At 40.9% G+C, this 21,956-nt stretch overlaps 1 protein-coding gene across 6 annotated transcripts in view; it reads left to right on the top strand.

Annotated features, from left to right (window-relative positions):
* patj (PATJ crumbs cell polarity complex component) overlaps positions 1-21,956 on the top strand; it is a 200,292-nt gene that overhangs the window by 64,216 nt on the left and 114,120 nt on the right. For 4 of the 6 annotated variants that reach the window (XM_074636621.1, XM_074636622.1, XM_074636624.1 and 1 more), the window contains 8 exons: positions 6,692-7,000; positions 8,037-8,145; positions 10,075-10,138; positions 10,960-11,040; positions 11,179-11,250; positions 12,899-13,076; positions 13,808-13,918; positions 15,878-15,977. In XM_074636621.1, coding sequence (XP_074492722.1) covers positions 6,692-7,000; positions 8,037-8,145; positions 10,075-10,138; positions 10,960-11,040; positions 11,179-11,250; positions 12,899-13,076; positions 13,808-13,918; positions 15,878-15,977 — 1,024 coding nt within the window. Of the gene's footprint in view, positions 1-6,691; positions 7,009-8,036; positions 8,146-10,074; positions 10,139-10,959; positions 11,041-11,178; positions 11,251-12,898; positions 13,077-13,807; positions 13,919-15,877; positions 15,978-21,956 lie in introns of all 6 variants that reach the window. The other 2 variants (XM_074636625.1, XM_074636626.1) reach the window with 2 other exon arrangements.

Genomic DNA, 21,956 nt, shown 5'->3' with positions numbered 1-21,956 from the left:
GCTGACTTGATTATGACTTGCCTCCAAACTGCATGTGATTATCATAAAGTGGGCATGTCTGTAAAGTGGAGACTCGTGGGTACCCATAGAACCCATTTACATTCACTGATCTGGAGGTCAGAGGTCAAGGGACCCCTTCGACAATGGCCACGACAGTTTTTCCTCGCCAATATGTAGCGTAAGTTTGGAGCATTATTTAGCCTCCTTTGCAACAAGCTGGTATGACAGGGTTGTACCGATGGATTCATTAGGTTTTCTAGTTTGTATCTTCACTCTAGCTTTAGAACTGAGCCCGCTCCAACCTAAATATTGAAAGTTGCGTTAACGTGTTAACACGGCATTCACTTTGACAGCCCCACTCAGTTAACAGAGGGAAATATGGTTGTAAAGTTGTCATGCATCTTTTTCTTTCCAAGGCTTTTACTCTGAAGCAGCATCAGGAGATGCATGTTGTAATGTTGGTAAACTTTTCAGGCGTAGTGAACTATGGGAAAAAAAATTAACAACTTTGCAGGAAATTGGATTATATTTGCATATTTAGTTTTTAGCCAAAGTGGTGATTACATATCAAAGCTGACCTATCCATGAAATCTGTTCCTTACCTCTTTTCTCTATCATCTCCTCCTCTCTTTCACCTTCTTTCACCCTCTCTCTCTCCTCTCCTTAATCTCTCCTCTCCCTCCTCTCTGTCTCTGTGAAGCTGCTGACTCAGCTGGATGGCTGGATGGTATAAAGTGCTCTATCAGCTCAACCAGCAGCATCTCTCTCTTAAGTGAGTCGGGGGGGTGGAGAGGGTTTGGGGGGTACTCTGAGGACACTTTGGTCCTCCAGCATCAGTACACGCAGTACTGCAGTACTCCCAGCGAATACTACTGCAGTACTGTTCTTCTGTCTCTTTTGCCGAACTATAAGTGGTTCATTAAATAAAATGTGTCTTTAGCATATTGTCTTTGCTCTCCTGTAACAGTGAAATCATCAGGATGTGTTAAGCAAAGCAAGCAGGACTTGAGAGGAAATATTTAATTGTTTGTAGACTGAGAGAAAAGGCTTTTAGATTATTTATCTGAAATCGAACTCCTGGAATTATTAGTTTTTAATCTTGTGCACAGAAATTATTATCTTTTGCATGTTGTGTTCATTGTTCAGTACAGAAGTCTCATTAAGATCCTTATCTTGAAGAGATATACAGTAGATCATAAAGGGATAGTTTGGGTGTTTTGAAGTGGGGTTGATGAGATACTTATCCATAGTAGGTGTATTACCTCCAGCAGATGATGGTCGGCACGCCCCCAGCTTGGAGAAACGGACAGGAGCACCGACACTGGAGCAAAGCATTACAGTGCTGTGGACGGGGACGGCAGAAAAACATATTTTAATCACCTAAAAGAAATGCTCACCTAAAAAAATCTATATCCACTACGCTATATTTAGAATATTTTCAGCTCTTTCTCTTGCCGTCAGACAGACTTTTCCATCTCTTTTCTGGCGGGGAACTGAACTGAAAGTGAAACTTAACTATGCTCTCTCTGATAAAACCAGTATAGATACGTTTCACTTTCAGTTCAGTTCGCCATCAGAAAATATTCGAAATATAGCGTACACTGAAATGGATATTAATGTTTTTAGGTGAGTCTTTCTTTTAGGTGGCTAAAATACATTTTCTGCGTCCCCGTCCACAGCACTACATTGCTTTGCTCCGGTGTCGGTGCTCCTGTTTGTCTCTCCAAACTGGGGGAGTGCCGACCTTCATGTACTCTAATAATACACCTACTATGGATAAGTACCTCATACAACCCCACTTCAAAACACCCAAACTATCTCTTTTAACTATCCCTTTTAACATCTTGAAAGCACATGATGATAATGTGGGTGTTCTAATTTTTTTTACGTACAAGTTATTATCTTGTGAATTTATATGTGCATTTTGTATGAAGATATTGAGGGCACTCGGTATCTTACACACAGAAGATAATACACTAAATTGAATGTGGAACACAATAATTTGTGTGCAACATAAGTCGTATGTTTTAAAAATGATCTTGCTCGAGTTAAAATGCTTATCTTTGTGCGAAAAAGATAAAGAAATCTTGTTATCATGAGATAATAATTTTCAATAACTGAACACAAAATTATAAATTATGAATTGAGATCTCTTGTGTAGAAAAGTTATTGTCTACTTTTTTGCACAGCGCACATATCCAAGATGATACTGTATACAAGATACAAGTATTGCTGTACTTTACTGTGCTCTATTGTTCTCTACTGTGCTGTACTCTGTTGTACTGTGCTGTACTCCACTGCACTCTGTTGTACTCTACCTTACTCTACTGTACTCTGCTGCACTCTACTGTACTCTACTTTACTGTGCTGTACTCTTCTGTACTCTACTGTACTATACTGCACTCTGCTGTACTCTGTTGCACTCTACTGTACTCTGCTGTACTATACTGTACTCTGTTGCACACTGCTGCAATCTACTTTACTCTGCTGTACTCTGCTGTACTCTGCTGTACTCTATTATACTCTGCTGCCCTTTGCAGTACTCTATTGTACTCTACTATACTATGCTGCACTGCTGTACTCTGCTGCCCTCTGCTGTATTTTACTGTACTCTGTTGTGTTTTACTGTACTCTACTGTACTCTGCTGTATTCTACTCTACTTTGTTGTGTTCTACTGTACTCTACTGTACTCTGCTCCCCCCTTGCTGTACTTTACTGTATTAGATTTTACTCTGCTGTACTCTCCTTTACTCTGCTGTACTCTGCTGTACTATATTGTACTCAGCTGTATTCTACTGTTCTCTGTTGTGTTCTATTGCACTCTGCCGTACTCTACTGTACTCTCCTGTGTCCTGTGTTGTACTGTGTTACTTTCTGTCCTCCCGCAGTATCTGCCGCGGCCGTCCTCTGTGCTGCCGTTTTATTTCCTGTTTTATATGCAGCCCATTTGGCTGAAGAGGGTTTTTCACAGCCCACAGGTCTCTGATGGGTTTCCATAAAGACAGCCGGGTCGGTGCTGTCACTTCACCGCCGGATCGTTCTCGGTCACGCCAGCCCGCTGACCAGAGAGAGACCCCCGTTACACATCCACACCTCGTTAACTTTTAGAGGTCATATGTAGAAGACTGCTGCTGCTGTAGTTACAGGCTGCGATCACATTATTCTGATCTTCTTTGTGCAGATAAAGTGCTGCAGCAAGTCACAGTTCAAACCCAGTCAAACATGAATACAAGAGAGAAAACAAGCAGGTTTACAGGCGGCAAACAGCAGAGAGCTGTCAGACAACACAGTAACACCAACCGTCAACTTTTACTCTGGTTCTTGTAAAAGAAACGTCTGCCGCCAACACCGTTACTGTGTTCACTTCAAGTCCTTTTATTGTTCATTTTATTGACCCACTTTGGACAGTTTTCTGATTTCATGTCTCCTTTAACAGCTAAACAGACGAGGACATTAACTCGTCTCATTTCAACTGACGGAACCTGATTATGTAGACGTTTAAAGATCCACAGTTTTGAAAGGTTTGTGACTCTTGGCAAAAAAAAAAAAAATCATCAGTCGTAGCTGTGTATTGTTGTCTTCCAAATAACTCAGTCCAAAGTCTGACTGAAACTGAACAACAACAAAAAGGGATCTGAACCACTGAATAGTTTTTATGCCTCTGAGCAGGCGACAGCCATGGCCAGAGGCATTATGTTTGAACGCGATATCTCAGGAACGCCTGGAGGGAATTTCTACAAATTTGATGCGAACGTCCACTTGGACTCACGGATGAACTGATTCAATTTTGGTGGTCAAAGTCACTGTGACATCACGTCTGTCCCATTCTCGTGGATGCGATATCTCAGGAACGCCTTGAGGGAATTTCCTCAAATTTGGCAAAAACATGCAATCGGACTCAAAGATACACTGATTCGATTTCTGTGGTCAAAGGTCACTGTGACCTCACAAAACAGTGCATCACTCACACAAATGACACGAGGTAAGTACAAAAAACACCGTATTTACAAATCTCTACATACATACTGACTACTACTTTAAACTAGATCAAATAAATAAAAAATACAGTAGAATAGAATTAAAGATATATCTCTGCTGTGTGTCTCAATAACTATTGGACTATGTTCCTCATAGATAATGACTTTTGAGATCCTCTGACTTTTCATTCAGCGCCACCAACAGGTCAGAGTTCCCATTCGTTAATCACTTCAGTTTATGACAGAATACCTCTAAAACTAACTGGCCAGTTTTCATCAGCCTAGACTTTGAGATGAATACCAAAATGGCTCACTGACATACTAAATGGGAGTGTTTTAATATGCTAAATGTACACATGCTAAATGTTACAAACCAAACCTTAACATCCAATCGCTGGTAAAATGCATGTTAATATGCAAATTTCAACATGTTAGTATTAATGTTCTGCAAGGGCCTCGAAGCCCGGCCAGTACCTGAGTCTTTTAGACCTGACCTAACTGAACCCGTCTGTCCGTCTGTTGGACCTAAATCCAACCCAAAGCTGCATTTTTAGTTAGTTTTATCCATTACTGACTGTTAGCTCCCAAGAAGTTTAGACTGGAAGTTCATTCAACAAAACCACCTCACTACAACTTCTAGTCGTAGCATTAGGAACTACATATCTTTGAGCTTTGGACTATTGGCCGAGCAAAACAAATATTCTGAAGATGCCACATTATACTGCTCATTTTTCACTGTTTCACTGACATGTTGTGAACAAAACGAGCAATCAAGAACGTAATTTGCAGATTAATCAATAAGTAAAACAATTGTTAGCTGCAGCCGTGGTACAGATGCCATTTACACCTCCAGAACTGGTCTTATCAGTTTTTCCAGATCCAGATCACCTTAATACCAGGCGGAGATTGGGTCTAAAACACAACCAGGCACAGCAGCTGATCACCAATTATCACTGATCAACATTTTAATTAGGGCTGTCAATCGATTAAAATATTTCATCGCGATTAATCACACTTTTTTATATTTTCAAAATGTACCTTAAAGGGAGATTTGTTAAGTATTTAATACTCTCCTCAACATGGGAGTGGGCATGAAAATGTAAAAATATAATTATTGGAAATCAATTGCCAACACAAAACGATGACAAATATTGTCCAGAAACCCTCCCAGGTACTGCATTTAGCATAAAACAATAATACAAATAATAAAAAAAATATGCTGAAATCATAACATGGCAAACTGCAGCCCAACAGGCAACAACAGCTGTCAGTGTGCTGACTTGACTATGACTTGCCCCAAACTGCATGTGATTATCATAAAGTGGGCATGTCTGTAAAGGGGAGACTCGTGGGCACCCATAGAACCCATTTACATTCACATATCTGGAGGTCAGAGGTCAAAGGACCCCTTTGAAAATGGACATGCCAGATTTTCCTCGCCAAGTTTGGAGCGTTATTTAGCCTCCTTCTCAACAAGCTAGTATGGCATGGTTGGTACCGATGGATTCCTTCACTCCAGCTTTAAAACTGAGCCCTGTTGAAACCTAAAAAAAACGCAAGTTGCGTTAACGTGTTCAAAAAATGAGTGGCGTTAAAACGAATTTACGTTAATGCGTTATATCACTTTAACTTTGACAGGCCTAATTTGAAGTATTGGACAGTAGATGCCACTGCAGTAAAACAAGTCCAGATCACAACATCTAGCAGCACACTGCCTCACTGAGACGCTGCAGAGACTGAACCAACCGACTCATCATCTCAACTGTCCTCATCGTCTAATGGCAGAGATATTAAATGACAACGTCTTTTCATCTTATGAATATGAGGCCAGGCAGTCACGGCCAATACACATCAGTCTGCAGAACATCCTGTTAGCGTTATGAGCTCTCTGCTGCTGCCGCCGTCTGCTCCTCACCTCCATTATATGGCCCTGATGGGCCGGCTTCCCAGGCCCAAATTAAAAGAAGAGGAACAGAGTCCTTGACGATGAGGCTTCGTCGATGGAAATTAGCCTAAGTGTTGTCATTAATATTTCCCGGCGCGGGCTAATGTCTGCATCGTAATGTTAAGAACAGGATATCCCCTCAGTATCTGCTGAGGAAGGCTCTTTGGGGAGTTGGTGAAAACCTTTATGTGTTCAGAGATGAAGGCTAATGTTCAAAGTAAGTCAAGTTTTAGATTTAGTGTCAGCTGCGGTTTTTCAGTTTAGTTTCTTCACTGAGGAGGCAGCTCGAAGCTCCTGGGTCCTAAGGTCTGATGTATTTATGGAGTCTTTTCATTTACCTGACATCCAGGTTGTCCTAAATATATAAAAAACAAGCTCCAGTGGACTGATGGAGCTGTTTGGATGACAGACAGTATGGATTTTCTTTTTTATCTTTTTGGATTTTTCCCAATTTAGTTCTCAAATCTCCTCTGGCTCCGTCTCAAAATTCTTCATGATTTTTAAATTTAATTTAAAGTATTTTGAAGCAGAAGAAGAAACTGGGGAGAGTTGGCAGGTGTCAGTATTCACTGGCTCCTAGTGGACGACTTAGCGTGTAAAGTGTTCTTACTTTTGCCATCCAGGTCACCTCTTAATGTGTTCCTTCATCGTCATCATCATCATTATCAGACTCATAGGAAGATGTTTTTTCAGCCACTATCTTGCTGCTGTGACCTTTGACCTTCCTCCCTGTTGATCAATGCTGTTCTACTATTGTTTATGTTTCAGGGTTTCGGTGACGGCTCCATCCTGCCGGAAGACCTTCGTCAAGATGAAGAGGAAGAAGAGGAGCCGGAGCTTATCCTTGACGGAGGTCTGCCTCGCTACGCCTCCTTCTCTCTGACCTCTGACCTCCTGCCTGTGGAGGATGGCAGGGAGATGGCGGTGGACGAGGAGGTGGAGGTGGAGGAAGAGAAGGAGAAGGAGGTGAAAACACAGGAGAAAGTGGAGGAGAGCGTGAGCTCCCTCCCCAGGAAACCTCCTCCGACGTGGGAGGAGTGGAAGCTCTCCTCCAGCCGGTCCAGAGGAGCCGAGGAGGTGAGAGTGTGGAGCGATAATACCGTAAATATATTACCTGCGGAGGATTCACTACAGTAACTTTACCAGGAACTCACACTTTCATGGTTGGCTTTTAATTTGAAACATTTGCAGGAAATGTTGAGCTTCAATGACGGTAAATTAACGGCAATCTAGACCAGATTAATAATAATAATTATTATTATTTTATTTATGTAGCACCTTTCAAATCAAGGTTACAAAGACTAGAGGCCTGCGTGGGCCCCCAGCTAGACACCAATCTCTTTAAGCTCTCTCTGATACACACAAAAACACACACACACACGCACACTACTAAGAGGTACATTTATTATAAGTCTTAAACAAAAATACCAGTGCCATCAACAATCATGCCCACAATAGAAAATATCAGAATCAGAATGATCTTTATTGTCATTATACTCAGGTACGATGACATTTCGCAGGTTTCCTCAAAATAAGGAAATAAAAGCAGTGATAGCAGCAAAAAGATAGAACTAGTTAACTTAAATTTACACATTTACAAATTAACAGAGGTAGATGTTAATAAATAGCTAAGCTACGTGATCTAGCAGCAAATACGTATCGGGCACAATGAAAGGAGAGAAGTTAAATGAGCCAGAGTCTGACCGAAGCCCAGTCTAAAATAAAATGGGCCGAGTCCAGCCCGAATCAACTCTGTTGGCTTCCAACGGGCTCGCAGGCCTCTAGTGGTGGCTTGAAATAATTGTGAAAACAGTGTTGTTGTTAAGCAGAGAAAGAGTGGTGAGTATGGCATGACTCTGTTGTTATACTTTGTAATTTACCACATTATACTACATTCTTAATATTTTTACTTTGCCTTTATTTCAGAAATTATCATTATAATCAGTGCTTTCATGCACATTTTGTTGCAACAGGCATCTACCTCTCAGTGATTTATTGATCCTTGATGTGCAGCTTTAATATCAGCATCATTCAATTTTCTGCTACTGCAGATTAATTTGGCATATTATTCGTGATTTTGAGTCATTTTCTTTCACTGTTTTCTTCCTCTCAGACTTGGAGCAGAGAGAAGCAGGAGGAGGTCAGCGAGAGAGAAGAGGAGGAGGAAGACCTGCAGAGATCTGACCGTGAAAGCATTGTGTCTCTAGGAAACCTGATTCTGGGTGAGAAAGTGAATCTGAATCTTTATTATCACCCTTTAAAGTCCTACAGAGAGATGTTACAGAAGGCCAGAGAGCACCTGGGTGAAGGGGATATTCTTTGCAAGATTGATTTGGTTTTAAAACACATACATAAATAACATACTTTCAAAACTATACACAAAAACAAAAAATATATATCTATAATATAAATACAAATATATATAAAGACCAAAAATAGTATTAAATTACAATAAAACAATAAATGCGGGTGGACCTTACTATTCCCTGAGCTTACCAACATACCCCACAGCTTTCTTCAACAACCAACACAATGAAGATCTCATCGAAACAAGAAGCATTTCATAAATTCTTTTGATCACTACAAATATTTGAAGATGTCGACATCAAAGTCTATTCAAAGTGTCAGAATGTTTTTTTTTGTGACCACGGAATAATTATGTTGTGATCAGAGAAAAAGCTGTTATGTTGAGATCACAAGACAACAAAGCCTCCTAGATTATTATGTGATTATCATCTCTGACCTTCCATCACTCTGAAACACGTGTTTTGGTTTATAGATTAGATATCAAGTTCAAACACCACTGTCCTGTTTGTGCTGCTCTTTCTCTGTCTGTGTGATGCATCTGATGTGTGGTAGAGGCGTCTAAAGACTCGTCCACACTGGGAACGTCAGCAGCGCGTGGCGGCTGCGTTACCTGTTGTTTTTTATTTTGGCATCCTTGTTAACAGGTGAGAGCAGCCACACTGCCCGCATGAGACGCATGGCTCACGCGCGGCTCGGCTGCGTGTCAGCTGCGTCTCTTCTAGAGATTCGAGGTCTCGCCTATTTTTGACGCGTGCCGCGCGGTTCACAGCAACAACAGACAGTGAAGGTGATCTACTGACTGTATAATAAAAGCCCTCAAGGGTTTTTTCTGTGGACAGAATTCCTTCATTTGTTAACACGAGGCTTTTATTCTGAAATATGTGCCGGACAGTGGTAGAACATGCAGAAATGTGGAGAGCTCCAAGAATGAACATAGTACGGGGTTTTAATTGTGGATTATTACTATTATTTACAAGTTACCACACGTTTCTTAACCTTTCTCTGTTTAAAATAAATATAACTGACATTTATAATGAAATGAAATGGCCATTATGAAAGGCAAACTCTATGTAGAAAGAAAGGGCTGACAGCAGCAGAAACGCAGCAGACACGCAGATGAAATGCAGCTGGTCTGACCACTCCTGACGCTCCCAGTGTGGATGAAGCGTAATGCGGTGACGGTACACAGTGCTGCAAGTGTGTGTTAAACTTTCTAAATTCAAGCAGACATAAGGCGTGTTTCCATCCAGATGTTTTTATGTACATGTTCTTTTTGCCTATGAAAACGGCTGAATTAAAATATCGCAAAAGGTTTTTACTCTGAGGTATAAAAAGTTGTTGTGTTGCATGTGACTGAAAATGAAGAGCTGACAACATCAGATCTGTGTGCAGCGATGAGGAGACTGTAACCTTCCTCACATTAATACATGAAACAAACAGAAATGTCATATTTCCATCATGTTCTCTAGATGGTTTTTCACCGTTTGAGCTTTGACTGGAGCTCTTACTGTACAATCGTGTCCTATTCTTCTCATGCAGTGGTTTAATGGCAGCGAACAGAGAATTAGCTCCACCAGCTGTTTAGCTCCACCAACCAATGAACTCAAATTCACACAACAATACTGGACGCAAATAAGCATTCATTCATGTTTTATTTTTCAGATTTTCTGTAGATTTGAATAAAATTTGCTCTAAATGTAGATGGAAACATGGCTGTAGAGGGAGAAAGGGTGTGTGTTTGATATCCTGATATGAGTTTACTAACTTATAGTGTGTGTGTGTGTGTGTGTGCGTGTGCGTGTGCGTGTGCGTGTGCGCGTGTGCGTGTGCGTGTGTGTGAGCAGGTATTTCAGACTCCAGAGACAGTGAAGCAGACTCTGAACTCACTCTGACAGACACCGACACAGAGTCAGTATCTACCGCAACTCCACATCCTCCATCACCTCCTCAATCTCTTCCTCTTACTTTTCCTCCATCACGTCATCTTCATTGTCACCTCCTCCATCACCTCCTTTTGTCCCCTTCTCCTCTTTATTATCTCCTCTGTCATCGTCTCTTACTCCTCCACCTCATCTCCGTCTCCTCCTCCTCCTGTTGTTGTTTCACAGTCCTGTGTCGCCCTCTTGTGGTTACGTATGTCAAACTGTATGTGTGTCAAATTGTGTTCAACAAGCATCTCATTAGTTTAAATCAGTCTGATTTTTCCTTGATGAATGTATCAATTAAACATCACTGAACCATTTTAATTTGTGAAAATGAACTAAACATGTTTCACTGGTAAAGTCTTAATACTGACAGACACAAAGTCTTTTTTATTATCTTTAATTTTAAGGTTTTTCCATATTTGGTTTTGCCATATTTTTATGGCTGCACAAATCTATCTGATGTCAATATATTACATGTGTTGTGCATAATTTCAGACACATCTCCCTAAAATCCAGCCTGTCAGATTAGATACTTGGGACCTCCACCAGCTCTATGAGTTTGAACAATAATTGGCAGCACAGCATGATGACTGATCAGGGGGTCCAGTGAGAGGTTAATAAAGACAAACCTTTTTTTTTGTTTGCGCTGTTCCCAATTTCAACATTTCAATAACTGATTATAAGACATAGAAAACACACCAGTCAAGAAGTTTGACATAAAAAACAAGAAGTTGTTTTGCAGTGAATCTGATGAGAGAAATATCCTTGATGGAAAAATGTTCTTGTTGTTTTCTCTCCGTGGAGGTCCGTCAGGATGACTGACACTGAGAGAAGGGAGAGGCGGAGCCAGGGAGGAGCCTCTCTACCAATCAGAGGAGGCCACGGGTAGGAGACCTGCTTCACCTGCAGCCTCCAGCTAGAGCGGCTGCAGAAACCTGTAGCTAATTGTGTGTGTGTGTGTGTGTGTGTGTGTGTGTGTGTGTGTGTGTGTGTGTGTGTGTGTGTGTGTGTGTGTGTTTGCAGGGATCTTCCTGAAAGAGAGGAGGGGGAGGGAGAGGAAACGCCTGCCTTCAGTCACTGGGAACCCCCCCGCAGGTACCACACATACATTTAACAAGTGTGGCGTTATTTCACAAGTTACTTCATAAAGTCTCAGTCCCATTTTTTAACATCTTCATGATGTGACCAACAACATATATAATTCATTTTGGGGCTTTTCTTGTTCACTCATTCTATAGAGTGCTCCAGGGATGACGGATTTTTGTAGACCAAACAGGAAGTTAGCATCGCCCTGGTTCCCTTGACAAACAGCCAATGGGATTGTTCCATTGGGTTTTGGATTATTGCAGAAAATAATTTCTGTGGCAAACACACGTTTATGATGCTTACACATTACGTTTCGTAAAATAATCTTAACAAATGAACACCACTTCTCTGATTTTTGAAGTGTGAATGCAGTCGCCAGAAGTAAAAAGTTAACGTTAGGCTAGCAACAAACTCCACCACGGTCGCATGAGCGTGAGTATACACAACAAGGCTGTAAAGGAGGACGAGTCGGCGTGATGACCTTTAGTAGTCTCATTTAGACACTTGTTAGCAACCGCCTTTTTTAAGACATTAAGGCTTCAAAATTCATGAGTGGGATATGTATTGATGTATTTTATGTCGTAGAACAAAACGTTAAAATCTCTCAAGCTTGTGTTAACCACAGACCTGATTTCAGCCTAATTAAAAGGATATTATAGTATGGATGGCCTTTGAGCAAGGCGAACGGCGGTTTTGCACTCGGCGGCTCACGTTACCGCAGTCTTGGAAAATGAGGAGTCAGAGGAGGGGTACTCAGTTGGTTGCAATCTGCAACCACACCATTAGATGTCACTAAATCCTACACACTGTCCTTTTAATGAAGACCAGACTCTGAACTCACTCTGACACCGACACAGAGTCAGTATCTACTGCACCTCCACATCCACCATCACCTCCTCTTTTTTGGATACACCGATACCGGATCGGATATCGGGCCGATACTGACTCAAATAGCTGGATCAGAAGTAGTTTTTATTTAACATATTCTATGTTTATATACAATATACGTTACAGGAATTTTAATTCCTGTTAAATCTTGACCAATTTGTTGCTGCATTAAAAAGGGTTTGTTATGTTATCTTTGTATTTATTTGTTACATTTTGTTTTGCAAAGTTATGAAAGCGATGATTAAATCCAGCCTGATGTTGTCTTACACATAACAGAATGATCCCAGTCACTTCCACACAGTGAGGCATACAGCTGATTAATTAATCACTGGTATCGGATCGGTACTCGGTATCGGTTGGTACCCAAAGCCCAGGTATCGCTATCGATATCGGCACTGAAAAAGTTGGATCGGTGCATCCCTATCCTCTTTCTCCTCCTCTTTCTCCTGGATCCCCCTCCTGTCACTTCTCCATCACCTTCTTTCTTCTCCTTCTCCTCTTTATTATCTCCTCTGTCTCCTTTCTGTCATCTTCTCTTACTCCTCCATCACCTTTTCTCCCTCTCCTCCTCTTTTCCTGGTTGTTTCACAGTACTGTGTCACCCTCTTCTGGTTACATTTGTCACTGTATGCTGGTGTCTACTGCCTGCTGTATGTGTTGTACATGGATGTCAACAGGCACCAGTCTGTTTTTCCTTTCTGAATGTATAAATTAAACATCACTGAATCACCACCATTTCGGGCTAATTAAGAGTCTTTCTCCCCTGCAGGGTGGAGGTGTGGCTTGAGGAGGGTCAATCTTTGGGTCTGAGCATCGTGGGAGGTCATCATGTCATCAAGCGTCTGAGGAACGGAGAGGAACTGAAGGGAATCTTCATCAAACAGGTTTTAGAGAACAGTCCTGCTGACAAAACACAGTGTCTGAAGACCGGAGACAAGATCCTGGAGGTAGGGCTGGGTCTAATGCCTGGATCTAATAATAATAATACACTTCATTTGTATCTCCCTTTTCTTAACGTTACAAGTGCTTAACAACAGGAACACAAATACAACTAAACAATAATAATAATAAAATACAATATCGGTAAATAAATTGCAATGAAATAAAATTCACACAGACATAAAGGCTGTTTTTTTTTTAAAAGAATGTATTGAGAAGAGATTTAAAAGTAGTGATAGATTTAGCAGACCTAATCTCATAAGGTACTGTAAGTCGTTCCAGAGTTTGGGGGCCCGGACTGCAAAAGCCTGATTGCCATTAGTCACCAGTCGGACTCTGGGAATGATCAGAAGGTCACTATCAGCTAATCTAAGAGGGCACACGGGTTCATAAGGGGTTAATAGATCTTTCATATAATTGGGGGCCTGGTTATTTAAAGCCTTGAAGGTCAGCAATACAATTTTAAAATCAATGAAAAATTGAACTGGGAGCCAGTGCAAGGAGGCTAGAGTTGGAGTTCTATGGTCTTGTTTTGTTAAACCGGTGATAATCATAGCTGCAGCATGCCAGACCAGTTGAAGACGATGGAGGGAAGCCTGGGCAATACTGCTTAATACCTGGGGTTAATACCTGGGTCTACAGGGTCACACCTGAGATAGGGGTAAAGTGTCTCATCTCAACGTTGTCTAATGTGTGTGTGTGTGTGTGTGTGTGTGTGTGTGTGTGTGTGTTTGTGCAGGTATCGGGTGTTGACCTTCGAGTGGCCAGTCACGAGGACGCGGTCAATGCCATCAAATCAGCTCCGAGCCCCGTCATCTTCATCGTCCAGAGCCTGTCCGCTACTCCACGGGTACTAACACACACGCACACGCACACGCACACGCACACGCACAAGCACACGCACACAGTAAACCCTGTTCAGATAGGATGAACATAACAGGAGGAGGTGGGGAATAGAATCTTCACTACGCTTGTCTGTAGTTTAACTCATCATTCAGGACATGTTAACCATGGTGACATTACAGAACATCATGGTCTGTAATGTACATGGACAAACAGCGGGACAGAGACATAACAGCAAGACAAAATAGTTGAAGGGGAGGCAAAGATGCTGTGTGAGGTGATTTTGAGTAAAAACAAAAAGTCAAACCTGAGCACACAGACATGAAACACATTGATATCATTCAGTGTAACTTACCACAATATCAAGATGTCCATCCAGAATAAACGTCCATAAATCCACTTAAAAAATCAGAGAGAACTGAGAATCATCACGTTTTAAAGTTTTCTCCAGTATCAAAGTAATCCAGTGATGGTTGTCCTGGGTACACTGCAGTAGCAGTAGCAGCAGTAGTGTAACAGTAACTGCTAATAGCGAATTCAGCATACTTATATTGGAGACTATTTGACTAAATGTAATCAAATACAGACATTTGTTGAGTTTTTACGGGGTCTTTCTCTCCTGATGGTTTGAATATTTTTCTGTTATCTAGTCAAGTCAGTTTTATTTGTATAGCCCAATATCACAAATTTGCCTCAGGGGGCTTTACAATCTGTAAACAACCTCTGTCCTTTACAGTATGACACTTGCAGAAAATACCCTTTTAACAGGGAAAAAAATGGAAGAAACCTCAGGATGAGCAACAGAGGAGGGATCCGTCTTCCAGGACGGACAGACGTGCAATAGATGTCGTGTGTACAGAGTAACAACATAATGAAAATAGAACACAGACAATCAAACAAATGAAAAAAATGGATATATATATATATATATATATATATATATATATAATGTGAACTTATATGAAGAGATGGATCCAGGAGGAGGTCAAGGGGGAGACAGAGAGAGAAGCATACAGCAGTGCTTGTGGGGTTATTTAGAGGCAATAGCTTAAATTAGGTTAATATTATTCTCGTTGGCAGGACTACTAGGCTTAAATTCTACATCTAGACTGAGACCGACCCACCAGCTGGATAATAAAATAATTACTAACTAACTAATGAAAGTTATGGCAAAAAGATGGGTTTTGAGTTTGGATTTGAGTTTTGGATTTTGAGACTGTATGTTGGTGTTAGCATGTTAGCATCCATTAGATCAGGAAAAAGCATTTTTGACTTCCTCCATTTTCACAATAAAGTACAAGGCCGTCGCTCCGGACAGGATTTAAATGAGAGGAGGAGCAGCCAGTTTAGAGACCAACAGGAGGCTGTAATCATTACTGTAAACATATGATGTTAAAATCACCTCTTCTACAGACATCAATCCAGTCTGAATGGGGTTTAACACACACACAGTGAGCGTACACACACATTACTAACATATAATGTAAATGTGGTACACAAGTCTCACAATGTGTGTGTGTGTGTGTGTGTTTCGGCCTGTGTCTCTAACACCTCCCAGCTACAATAAACACAACGCAAGGAGGACAGAGTCTCTGGTAAGAACAGAAACTATACCTCACATTTGGTTTCAGGCTACAGAGTCAAGGTTTTTTATTTAATTGTAAAAGTTGGAAGTTTTTACTCCAAAATCCCAAACACACCAACTCCATGAGCTCTGTGGAAAGATGGATGGATGTCACAATACGTCCTCTCGTCTCTTCCATCTTTATCTTTAAATGAGTCACAAACAAATGAAACAGAAACAGTCTGACATTGTTAGTGAAGTCTCGTCTTTCTATGAACATCAAACTGTGAGTCCAGCAGAGGGCAGCACAGCCTCAGCACACTGGGCTCTCACACTGGATATTTGCCATCAAATGTTGGGACACAGATAGGTGACCAAGTTTAATTGTTTCCACCTCTGCAGACGCCAGGTGCAGCCCTGCCCCCTTTGAGACAACCCCCACCCTACAGACCTCCCAACCAATCACAACAAGAGCTGAGTTTGGAGCTGGAGCAGGCCAAAGGTCAGTAAAGACACACACATATATATATATACTGACACTCCTCCATCGGTCCAAACTAGTGGGCAACTACAGGGCCTGAGAAGTGAAGCCAATGCTGAAGTATCTTAAACCTGCATTCTTTCTAACGGCCAGCAGGGGGCGACCCCTCTCGTTGTAAAAGAAGTCTGATTGTATAGAAGTCTATGAGAAAATGAGCCTACTTCTCTCTTGATTTATTACCTCAGTAAACATTGTAAACATGAGTTTATGTTCTCAATCACTAGTTTCAAGTCTTCTTCAATACAGCATGATGTTTATTTAGTAAATGATGGTCCCATTTAGAGTCAAATAGACCATAAAGCAGGGGATGCTTCAGGGCGTGGCTACCTTGTGACTGACAGGTCACCGCCACGGCGTTGTCCAGTCTGGGAGTTGTCCGTGTTTTCTTCTAAGAACTTTAACCCTTTCACAGTGTGTTCTCACTTCATGGAAGATAAAGATAGGGTCGACGATGTTGCAAAGCTAGCATAATTTGAAAGTAGCATCCTCTCAGGAGCTCCGTCTAAAATGTCTTATCCAGAGTCCGGTTGTACTTAGCTCCAACCTCTTGTGTCACTTCTGGTTGCAAAAAAACAAGATGGCGACGGCCAAAATGCCAATAGTGGAGGCTTCAAAAAGGCAGTCCACAAACCAATGGGTTGTGTCACGCTTAGATACAGTCTACGGTCCAAACACAGCCTGCAGGATCAAACCTTGAATCCTTGAGTTGAAGTTGTGTTCATTTGAGGTTTTCTATCAATCCAGAGGATCATATTCACCTGGTGACGAATCTGATATTGATGATAATAAAACATGCAGTATTCCTGGTCTGAGGACTGTGATGTCAGTCAGTCCATCCAGCACTGTGGTTTAGATCAAAGTATCTCAACTACAGGTCAGATTTCCTTGAAATTCCAGAATAGAAAATCCCATGAAAGTAAACAATCTTGTTAAAAATGAACAAGAAGCTGAGACACAACAATCAGACTGAAATACAGCCAGTACAGTCTTTCTATTTGTTACACAGTTTGACGTCCAACCTGAAACCTTTTTTTCCAACTTCACTGCTTCTGTATTCGCTGCACTCTGTAGGGCAGAATAAATTAGTTCCCACAATGTGTTTTATTTGAGACATAAACGTAGTAAGTAAATCATTCTTTGGTGCGTTGTTTGTTTCTATGGTGGCTGTAATGACCACTGCAGCGTTCGGGGGGGCGCCTGCAGCTCTGTACACTCTTAAAATTCACATCGTCCGCTCTCATAATGATCAGCTGTAACTGCAGCTTCTTCTCTGCTGGATGAACTCGGCAGTAAATGAGCGTAACGATAATGTTAATGGAGTTTCTGTTCTATACCTATAACCAATTATAGTTTGATTGATAGCTGTCATAATGCAGCACAGTCTGACCCAACTTGTTCTACTCATCTTGTTCTATGAAACGTTCTTCCATCTCCTCTGCTGCTTCATTTCATTAACTTCAGCTCTTCATAAGTTATGTTAGTAATGTTTTAAAATGTTTACCTTTTTTATAAGATACTGGGAATGTCCCTTTAATGTTTTTTTTACCCCCCAAAAGTCATTTGATATTGTCTTGATCAAATATCTATATTTTCCTTCATAATATACCGACACACTTCAAATACATTTAAATAAATAAAACCAATCTTAGATATATTTGATAAAGGAGCAGCTCTGCATTAAGAGTCTGTCTTGCAACATTCCTTAAATATTGACCAGAGGCTCCTGTCCTAACATCTCTAATGCTCTAGTCCCTCTCTGGAGACAAACAAGATTAGCACTTCTAACATTTTAGAGAATAATAAGAATGCAGGGGGCCTTATCAGAGTGTTGTTGAAGAAGCCTTGGATGCAAAGACAGAAGAAGCTGCCGTCTTTATATAGACCACAACTACTTGGTTTTATTCAATAGAAATTATAAATTGTTACAAGTATTCAAAACGGATAAAAATGATGAAAAGAAAAGGCTAAACTGAACTGCCACTGCTCAAGTCTGCAACAAGTCTAAAATAAAAGCATGCAAAAAGAAAAACTGAACTATCTATAGAAATTACTGCTCACAATCAACTGACAAAAAAAAAACCACACTAAAAAAGTAGCCTTTCTTCTGTTCTACTCTGGAGCTGAGGGTGTTTCCATGCTGGCTGAACGGCAGGCGGAACTCACATATATGGTTTCTCTTAGTCTAAGCATAGCGTGCACACATGGGGTCCGTGGCACTCTGCCAGGGGGTCCGCGAAATAATTTGCTATAAATTATAAAATTGTGCTGTATCATTAAAAAGTGCATATCTACATCTGGGGACCATTTGCACCAATAAAACAAGCATGTTGTGTCTATAACTACCACCATGTTAGCTCTGGGCCAATAGGAACTCTGATATGACTGTAACACATTATGACAATTTGACAAGAATCTGTCACTTCTTTGTTATGATAACTTCTGTTATGATTTGTTCAGAGCTTTCGGTCAATGATTTGAATAAGAAGCGATACGTTCATTGTTTTAAAGTTGAAGCACTTATGAAAGTCAGCATTAAACTGGTAATTTTTAAATGTGTGGAATCATTAGGACATTGGTATTACAGTGACATGATTCAAAGAGAAATGTATTTCTGTTTATCACTATGAAACAGGTCTGAAGTATTTATGTTAAAAAGGTTTTGTAATACAAAGAGTTCCAATGACTAAGAGTACAAATGGTAGTAAGCATATGCTGAATTACATTTATCATTTACGATTAATTGTTCTGATTATGAGGGGGTGGTCCTTGGAAAAATGTTCTTCCCTGGTCCCAAAAAGTTTGAGAATCTCTGCATTTGAACACTGTATTCTGATATCCTAAAAACATTGTGCTCATTAATCACTCTCTCAGTTTCTTAAAATAGATTTCCTTTGTGGCTGGCTCGCATAGGGAACAAAAGGTTAGGAGGGTTAGTAGGATAGGAGGATACAAATCATAATAGCAATGGTCAGTAACCCCCATTTGATTCTGTCATGTAATGGTATTCTTAACAGTTATAATTTGTTCAAGTGATCCTAGTGCTTTAAAAAGGTCTTTATATTGGCACCCAAGTGGGGTTAAAGTAACTGGCGGTCCACTTCTGATTAGGGGTTCCACATGGTGTTGAAATATGTAGAATTGTAACTTCCATGATTCCATACCCCACTTCATTCTTTTTCCTTAACGCCTCCTAATTGGCACCAGGTGTTTTTCTGCCATTGGGCCTTACCTATAACGTATGCATCTGGGGATAAAGAGTAGGGATCCCTGTTACTGTATGACATCTGGATCTCTTCCCAGTGGGAATGTGTGTCGCCCTGGGTAATCTTAGTCATTACTACAGGAGTCAGACTGAAATTATGGAAGACAATTCTCTTGTTTGGTTGTTAGGGACAACAGTTGTCTGGCTACCCATCTCTCATCTATGTGCGTGTAATATGTCACCTCACGTGTGTGTGGCTAACCATTGCATCTTAATCCATACTTCTGCTGGTTGAGATGACTTGAAATAACTTTTGACAAAGTCCAAGTCTCTGAGCTCTGAGATACCATCTGGTTCCTTCATAATATTTCTCACCATGATTTATAACATTTATTAGTCTTTGCTCAACTTCTTTCTTGGATGGGCCATTGCTATAGATAAACGTATCTATTAATGATATACAGTATCTACATTGTTTGGGGCTTTGCATAACGGGGGGAATTGGTTGCTGTAGCTAAAGCCAGGCTCAGACTACAGGAGATTCACCCCTCCCGACTATCGGAGGATTAATCTGGTCTGGGACTTTGGTCGGTACCAATGTTTGTGAGGGGTTTACAGCTCCAGTCTTAAACCTCCCGAACTGTTTGCAAACTCATTGGTACCATCCCGATAATTTCAAACATGTTTGATATTTAGGAGTTCAAATCTGGCTGATTATGCCAGTACTTCCTGAGCAGGACCACAATAGCCAATGAGACACACAAGCCAGAGCTTGACGGTGTTGTGAAGCAACGGTCAACATTCTAGCCCTTGAGGCTAGCGTTAATATAACGTTAATATAACGTTAATATTAAAATCTCACCTCCAGTTCTTGCTGAGGAATAGACCACGTCTCCCCAACCATTCTCTTATCCAGACTCGTTTAACCTTCTGCAGTTTTTTTTTTGCTCACTGCAAAGCATTACTAAAGCAAGTTGTTGCTTCCTCTGGCACAATAATCTGAATAATATCCTGTAGTGTGTGTGATGCGCCATTCTTTTCAAATCTTGTAGTGTGTGCATGTTTGAGATTAGAGAGAAGAACATTGCTCGAGGTCAGAGTGGAATGCCCTGTGTGTGGTGCAAGGGATGGGCTGTGCAATACCTTTTACTCTAGGAAATCTGCCTGCCTGTGCACATGCCTTACAGCTCATAGTTGGTGCTTGAGTTCTTTAGCTTTATATATTTTAACACAATTGTTGACAAGAAACTGCAATACTTTACATGTACCTGTGTGGCCTATACCTTGATGTATTGTTTTCAGGTGCTTCATTCGTTCTCTTTCTGGAACTATTGTCTGATCTTTAGAATCTTTCCATGGGTGTGGTCGGTCTAGTTTTAGCGCTCATGGTTTTGTACGTTCGTGTTCTGGCCAGCACATCCACCTCCCTATTTCCTTCTGTCAAATAGTTCTTGGCATTGGTGTTACTTTCAACTTTTATCCATTTTATTGTCATCCTCTGCAGGTTTCTGCTATTATTCCCCATGCTTCTGCATGAGTCAGGGTTTTTCCCTTAGTATCTTTAAGTCCTCTTTGTTCCCATAGTGCGAGTTCCTCGTTTCCTGCCTAATATCTGGTATGCAATAATCACTATCTGTCACTAGAGCAAGCTGTCTAATGTGTTTTCTTTTACAAAACAAGAGAGCCACTAGAATGATGGTAGCCTCGCCTGTTTGGGCTGATCCTTCAACTATTCCTTTTTTGGTCCATATGGTTTTGTTTAATTTCTTTATGACATATGACCAATGGGCAACTTCACCTTGTTTACTTCTGTTAGTGAACACGTGAAAGGTACAAAAATGGGAAGGGTAGTTTATTTGGTAGTTTTGAGATCCTATGTCCCTCTCTTTTGAAAACTATCTGACTGTCAGTCAGGACTAAGTCACATTTCCCAAAGATGTACAGTAGATGGGTTTGGTTTGAGCTTGCTCCCTGAGGGCCCCGTACAATCGGTGGATTCCTGTGAGGGTTTGTTCCTGTGGGCTATATTTCGGCTCTGGAGGCTTAAAGGTGCATGATAGAAGGAGGCATGGTGTGTTTGATCCTTGATTTTTACATTTTATGGAGATCCCTTTTTCTACTAAGTCTGTATCCACTAACAGTGGTTTGGCTTTGTTCCTTTGTTCTAACTGCATGTAGAGGGGCTTCCTTAAATTTCTCAGATTGGTTGATGTGATGTTTTGTTTTCTGAGCATCCCTTCACCTGTCCTGAGTTTTCTCTTTATTTTGTGTAAGGGGTCTGCTCCCTGTGAGAAGCCTCTCACATGGTTAGCAATGTACTCTACTTTTTTGAGGTTTGGTAACATTAGTTTAATGACTGTTTACATTCAGGTCAAATTACTTTTATGACTGGTAGATTGCTACCAGGCGTAGAAATATGTTTGTGAAGGTTCTCAGTTATCCAGGTCATGGTATCCGAGGAAGGGTTAAATCAGCAGCAACTGGACTTGGTTACGTTCTTGAAGACGTTTCACTTCTCATCCAAGAAGCTGGTAGGGCAACCCAGGAATTTAACCTCTGTGGGGTCGTTAGCAGGATAATAGAAACCACTCAGTACGTTGGTGCTCCTAGGTGTGACCACTGTAGTTAAGGGTCATTAGAGTCAGCTGATGTCAGGTGGGAATGACTGTCCAGTGAGGTCAAGTGTGAATGGTTGTTTAATAATAATAATAATAAATGTATTTATATAGCACTTCTCT

This window comes from Sebastes fasciatus, chromosome 5, assembly GCF_043250625.1.
Source record: "Sebastes fasciatus isolate fSebFas1 chromosome 5, fSebFas1.pri, whole genome shotgun sequence".
NCBI classification, from domain to species: domain Eukaryota; kingdom Metazoa; phylum Chordata; class Actinopteri; order Perciformes; family Sebastidae; genus Sebastes; species Sebastes fasciatus.
Note: the sequence above shows the minus strand (reverse complement) of the source record. Positions and strands in the feature narration are given on the sequence as shown.